The sequence below is a fragment of the Anneissia japonica genome, unplaced genomic scaffold (genome assembly GCF_011630105.1).
Source record: "Anneissia japonica isolate Jap-2015-1 unplaced genomic scaffold, ASM1163010v1 scaffold1005_len2656397_cov198, whole genome shotgun sequence".
In the NCBI taxonomy this organism is placed as follows: Eukaryota; Metazoa; Echinodermata; class Crinoidea; order Comatulida; family Comatulidae; genus Anneissia; species Anneissia japonica.
In genome coordinates this window covers 1,757,474-1,764,313 of record NW_022683792.1, presented here as the reverse complement: position 1 = coordinate 1,764,313, position 6,840 = coordinate 1,757,474, and the positions used below count along the sequence as shown (strand labels likewise).

The window sequence follows — 6,840 nt, the reverse complement described above, 5'->3', positions numbered from 1 at the left end:
ACATATAAATATGCGTGAGAAAACCAGAGACGATTTAATGAGAATAGTTTACGCCGTTTATCGCTCCTGTGTTGACTTCATTTCTGAAGACAAGTTATTCTTTTTTTCTCATTAGACCTAATGAAATTTATTTCGAAGTTTATTTTATATGCTTATACAATTATTAACGTATTTTTATTATTGTGTATATTCCAAGCAATCAATTACGCTATTGGTGTATTTTTTTGTAGCTTATCAATTCCAAAGGTACTAAGTCTGCACTAAAAGATAAAATTAGTAACAAGCATTACGCAGATTACTTCTACGCTGGCACGAATGACTTTGGACTGTCCGTATTGGTAATTAGTTTGTTAATAACACAAGTAGGTGTTCTTATCTTATTTATATTTCTAATTATGAAACAATCTCAATGGTTCAATCCAAACGTTGAATTGTACATTTAAAGGCATCAAATAAATTTGAATAAACGTATTGTCGCCTTTTGAGGCAAATAACTACATATTGTAGTTTAGTATTTTCGATGTCTGACAGACTTTTACTATTATTGAATAGTCAATTTTTTTTAGAATCGAATGTTAATAAATACAGCAATCAAAATTTCAGGTGACGTACGTGTTGACGGATTTCTGGATTTCACATTGGGCAAACCTAGAAGAGTGCTTCAGACATCATTTTAATTATACAACCTGTAACGAGGAGAGGGTAATGAATTGAAAATATCTAGAATACAGTTCTTAAAACTGCCACTAAGCGAATTTAAAGGCCCAAAATAAAAGTACTGTCCTTCGTAACCTCAAAATGCGAATGTGCATTAATCGAATGTTTTGTACCGAAATTTTGACAGGCAGTAGGCCTAAGTATCATGTATTAGCTTGGAATTTTATTTAAAAACGTATAAAATACATTAAGCAGTTCAAGGCGGAATCAACTAAATAGAAAATGAATGAAATTTAAATAGTAGAAAATATATGCTTTGTAGCTCCTTTGTTAGGGTGGTTGGGTATTTTAGTAACAAGTTGGTGTCAGTTTTAGTAACAAGTTGGTGGCAGTGGCGTATTTAAGGGGTGCACGGGGAAGCGGGCCCCAAAAAAGCTCGCTTCCCCTCCCACTGGAAATGTTCGAAGCAAAATAATTATGCTCAAGTAGTTAACAAATCACCTTATTAATTATTGAACCCACCCCGCTCACTTCACATTCGCGTCCCCTATCAGCCCTCTCCCCTCATCGAAAGGACTTCTAGATGCCACTGGTTTATGCGCAGACAATTGTAGTGTGTCATTGATCATGTTTCTAGCCGTTTATACTCAAACGTCTGATATTTCGTCTAGCTCACAATGATACTATTTCTTTAGTTTTTAGATCCTTACAGCTATGCTACATTAGACAACACAGAATCTACAATACTGTTCATTGTTTTCATTGGAGTCTCTTCGATAATGACTGTGTTATACGGTATTCTGTTTTTCTTCATCACTTTGAATGCTTGCAGACAACTTCACGAGACTGTATTTGAGCGCGTGCTCCGTGCTCCGTTGCTCTTCTTCGACAGCACATTATTAGGTAGGTATGCTTAGCAGTGTTACGTACAGTATGTCTATTGCTGTTTAGAAACTAATTATTGTGAGTGTTTAAACATTTTCATTATCTAAACACACTACTAATATAACTAAATGATGTGCGTTTATATTTTTATTATAATAGTTTCAGATAAACAATTATATGCATTTATAATTTTTTTGTTTTATTCTTCAGATCGTATTTTATGCCGTTTTATTAGTGATATGAATACAATGGAAGTTGAATTGCCGAAAACTATGTTATCTTCAATCCAAATTGCATTGTTTACATGCAGTATCGTTATAGTCAACATCATTATGAGCTGGTATTTGTTGTTTGTAGCAATTCCGATATTTGCCTCTGTTTGGTACGTTAGGAGCTACACACTCAAAACAACGAAAGATATAAAGCTATTGGAGAATAAATGTATGTATGCTTTAAAGTATTACAGTACTATTACAGTATTAGCTTAAAATCATATAAACACATCTTCTGCTAAGCTCTACCCCTTGAATATTGAGCCAAAGGTCCAACAAAGCATAACTGTAACAATCAATCAATCAATCGATCAATCAATCAACAAAGGATTTGTATATCGCTAATATCCACACCAGAATGCAATGTTCAATGCTTTTAAGATTAAAACAGAGATGCATTTATAATTTTTTTGTTTTATTCTTCAGATCGTATTTTATGTCGTTTTATTAGTGATATGAATACAATGGAAGTTGAATTGCCGAAAACTATGTTATCTTCAATCCAAATTGCATTGTTTACATGCAGTATCGTTATAGTCAACATCATTATGAGCTGGTATTTGTTGTTTGTAGCAATTCCGATATTTGCCTCTGTTTGGTACGTTAGGAGCTACACACTCAAAACAACGAAAGATATAAAGCTATTGGAGAATAAATGTATGTATGCTTTAAAGTATTACAGTACTATTACAGTATTAGCTTAAAATCATATAAACACATCTTCTGCTAAGCTCTACCCCTTGAATATTGAGCCAAAGGTCCAACAAAGCATAACTGTAACAATCAATCAATCAATCGATCAATCAATCAACAAAGGATTTGTATATCGCTAATATCCACACCAGAATGCAATGTTCAATGCTTCAATAAAGGATCAACAAGGAAATTGGGAACGTTTATGGGATGTAATTCTACAATATTTTGTATGATCTTGATTGGGCTTATGTGTTCGATCCAAGTTATTTATGTAATCCAGTCTTGCAATCCAGTTTTTAGTGTTAATATGAAATACATAAATTTCAAAATCTATTTTTTTAACAGTAATTCCAGTTAGCATTCGTTTTTGTTTTAAATTTCAGTACGGCTGCCAGTTGATGAACTTGTAAATAGGACCTTTGGTGGCTTAACTACAATACGCTCCCATCACGCACAAACGAATTTTATAGAATCGTTCTACAACGTCCAGGACAGCTATAGCGAGGCCTGGTTAATGGACCAAGCAACCAAAGGACGAATAGCTGTTGCCCTCTACAGCATTGTTAACATATTTATAGTATTTATACTACTAGGAAGTATCATTGGTAAAAATGGTACGGAGCTGGCTATTATCAATATTTTGTATTACTTTTTTTTTAATTACTACTAATAGAAATGTACTTTAGGAATCATGAAATTGCTAACGGCAAGTGTTTTTTAAGTTTTTCCTTTTGGAAACCTATTTCGTATTATAATTTCTAATTGGATTTTATGCTCATCATAATAATTAATGGAGTGCGGCAAAAGTGTTTTGAATTATAATTTCAGGTTTAAGTGTTGGTTTAGTTGGTATTGTTGTTGGCCGATCAATATTGTTAAGCCAATTGGTTCAGACGAGTGTTTTCACTATCAACGACACGGAAACAATTGTAAGTGCATTTATAATCAAAAGTAGTAGTAGTAGGCCTAGTAGTAGTATTAGCAGCAGCACCACCACCACAACCACCACCAGCACCAGCAGCACCACCATCACTTGTGGTAGCAACAGTAATAGCTTAGTACCGGTACTAGTGGTAGTGGTGGGTGTAGTATAAGCCAGTAGCAACGTTTAGTATCTGTATGGCCTAAACTTGTTGGGAGTAAATTAGGCCTACACTGTAATAATAAGATGTAAATCGAAAACTAAATTGATTTCCTTTAAAACCTTAACTTTAGATGACGTCAGTTAAACGAGTTATAGAGTACACCAAATTATATTCTGAAGCTCCTCTATACATTAAATCCACCAAACCATCAACATCTCGGCCAGGCGAGGGCGCCATTACTTTCAACAATGTCTTCCTGTCCTACTCTGCAGAAAGTCCAATAGTTTTAAAGAACTTGTCATTCATGATCCATCATCGGGAAAAGGTAAGTGCAACAACTCCTTTCCTTTATGACCTGGTAGAGAGAAATATCTCCATTGCTGATAATAACAGATTTAATTGAGCACGTGCATCCGCATTGGAATTCGAACTAGAAGATTCGAACTTAAAACCTTTCGGTTGATTTATTATTAATTATTCAAATGGAAAATCCAATGGTGTGTATCCCTGCCTCATAGCTAAGTTAGTGTATCCGAAAGGTAATCGGAAATTCTTGGGTTACACTATTTAACTAATTTTCCTAATGACAAATTTACTGCCATGTGAATTACTATAATTCACTGCCTACTATGCATTGAGAATGAGTAGACCATTATATAAGATGAGTTATTCAAACAACTATATTTCATAATTAACGCTTAGATGCCAAGTTATAATGATTTTTTAATTAGAATTATATTTTGTAAGGTACGATTCATATAATTTTAGCAATGGGTCTCCAAAAATTTAGAACCATTGTGGAGGACTTGAAGAACATCATGATGAGACTAAATAATAGTAGGATACCGCAATCCATTAATTCGCAAAAGTAATATCCAATATAGACCCGTTACTCATAACAGCATCATTGCATACAAATAGACCTAAATATTTGTTTAAGTGTATAAAATATTTATGTATTAAAGGTGGGAATATTGGGCAGAAAAGGTGCCGGCAAAAGTTCAATAGTTGCTGCGTTATTCCGTCTTGCCGAGCCTACGGGAACTATATTTATTGATGGCGATAATATCAGTTCTCTTGGACTTCATGATCTCAGAAAGAAGATTTCCATTGTACCAAAGGCAAGTTACATTATAATATATTGAGCACGTGTTAAAATCTACAAAATTCTCAGAAATTCAACGAAAATGAATTGCTTACTCTTTTTTTACGTTTTAGCTTTGAATGAAACTCAAATTGACACTACTAAAATCATTGATTACCAGTTACATTGAGCAAGAATATACATACACACACACAGATATATATATATATTTACCACAAGTGTCCCCTGAATAGGGGCGTGCCAAAGGAGGGTTTCTACCGCATGTGTATATATTTGTTCCTAGTTTTCAAGACTAATAAAGAAATTACTAAAGAGTTTTAATTTATACATTTACAATATGCATCATTACAGTGTGTCGGATCACATCTGATTCTCCGTGGTGGCGACAAATAGAATTAAATAAACAAAATATATTCACAAAGTATTAGCAACCTGTTAATATTACTAATGTCCCTATAAAGGCACTGCTAGTCTACGTAATCATGGCTACAGAAAATGGTATTGCCTTAAACCTTTGTATCAACTTTTTAGCTATGAAAGTAGGCCTACGTTAGGCCTAATGAAAATGCTATGTCCGTCAGCTGACATTATTTTCAAACATGATGTTTAATACGTTTCATCACTGTTTCTTATTTCAGGATCCTGTTTTGTTTTCAACATCGCTTCGTGCAAATTTAGATCCGTTTGGCGAATACAATGACGTGTCGTTGTGGGAAGCAATGAAGAAGGTACGATATCATGACTAATCCGTTAGTTTCGAAGTCATTCAGCAACATTTTTAAAGACTTTTTTTTATAAGATAGCATGTGGTATCTGAATAATTTATTAATCAGTTTTTGCTGGTTAAGAAAGATATTTTGATTGAACAAATTGTATAAATGTATCCTATTACTGTAGGTGCGATTAGACTGGTATATTCGAGAATGCACGGGTAAGCTTGACATGGCAGTGGGAACTGAGGGAAATACTTTTAGCGTGGGACAACGCCAGCTGATTTACCTCGCTAAAGCCATTCTTCGCCGCAATAATATTCTAATTATTGAAGAGCCGCCGAAATTTGACGACCAGATGTACGTTATAACAAATATTATTTAATTTCTTATAATTGTTGCTGATTGTATACCATGGGACGTTCTCCCATTATAAAATATAAACAATAATATAGGCCTATTTCGTAATAAAAATGACAATGACAATATTCAGAACAATACAATTACTATATAATAATATTACTGGTAACAATACTTTACAATTTTTTGTTTCTTTATTTTTCATTAGCATCACGTAAACATGATGGAAATTACAAAGTTAATAGAATATTTACAATTTACATTAATAATGAATAAATTTTACAACAGACAAAACAAAATTGTGTGATAGGTATGATGACAATAATGTTGTGGATCAAATTCAACACTAGTCACCAACGCAAGCCTGGTGATCTAGTGATGATATCAGGCTAATAATTCAGGAGGACTAGATGCTTCCAAATAAAATAACATTTTTTTACAATTATTAGGAGACGTATTGCAAATTTAATTGGGACTAAATGACATTCTTATTTTACAATTATATTGTTGATTATACTGATAACATGATTGATATTGATGGTATTACTGTAAAACTAGATAAAAAAATTTTTTTTCAAAAACTTGCTTCAGTTATATTATAAATAAATTGGTTTTATTTTTATATTCTAGTGTTATGGTTTACTTTACAACCTAATAATGTATACCTTTGCGTTAAGCCTCGCCCCACAACATATGTGTTTGTGGGACAAGTGTGTATTTTTGTCTATGTTCTGATTGGTCAGTTGTTAAGTTTGATTGACACCCTGGAATGGTCCATTAGTAATACTTTTATAATAGACCGCTAATAATAATAATAATTGTGCTTCTCAATTCTTTTTCAGTACAACTACTATAATACAGCACATCCTTCAAAATCATTTCAAGAAGTGCACAGTACTCACTATAACACGCAGACTCAACAATATAATGGATTCTGATAGGATAATGGTAAGTCATGTAGGCCTATGCAAATTATCAAAGTAAAAGACGTAGCCTACTTGTTAAGTTCGTTTTTTTATTTATATGGTATTAAATACTCAAAATGCAACAGAGGTTGAAATTCTTTTGAG

The 6,840-nt window shown here is 33.1% G+C and overlaps 1 protein-coding gene across 1 annotated transcript in view; it reads left to right on the top strand.

The window, feature by feature from the left end:
- Window positions 1-6,840, top strand: part of LOC117102803 (multidrug resistance-associated protein 4-like) — a 17,479-nt gene that overhangs the window by 8,801 nt on the left and 1,838 nt on the right. The window contains exons 16-26 of the mRNA XM_033243224.1: window positions 231-362; window positions 604-702; window positions 1,353-1,560; window positions 1,753-1,983; window positions 2,894-3,124; window positions 3,339-3,439; window positions 3,726-3,920; window positions 4,561-4,716; window positions 5,339-5,428; window positions 5,598-5,770; window positions 6,613-6,718. Of these exons, the coding sequence (XP_033099115.1) occupies window positions 231-362; window positions 604-702; window positions 1,353-1,560; window positions 1,753-1,983; window positions 2,894-3,124; window positions 3,339-3,439; window positions 3,726-3,920; window positions 4,561-4,716; window positions 5,339-5,428; window positions 5,598-5,770; window positions 6,613-6,718 (1,722 nt within the window). The remainder of the gene's footprint in view (window positions 1-230; window positions 363-603; window positions 703-1,352; window positions 1,561-1,752; window positions 1,984-2,893; window positions 3,125-3,338; window positions 3,440-3,725; window positions 3,921-4,560; window positions 4,717-5,338; window positions 5,429-5,597; window positions 5,771-6,612; window positions 6,719-6,840) is intronic.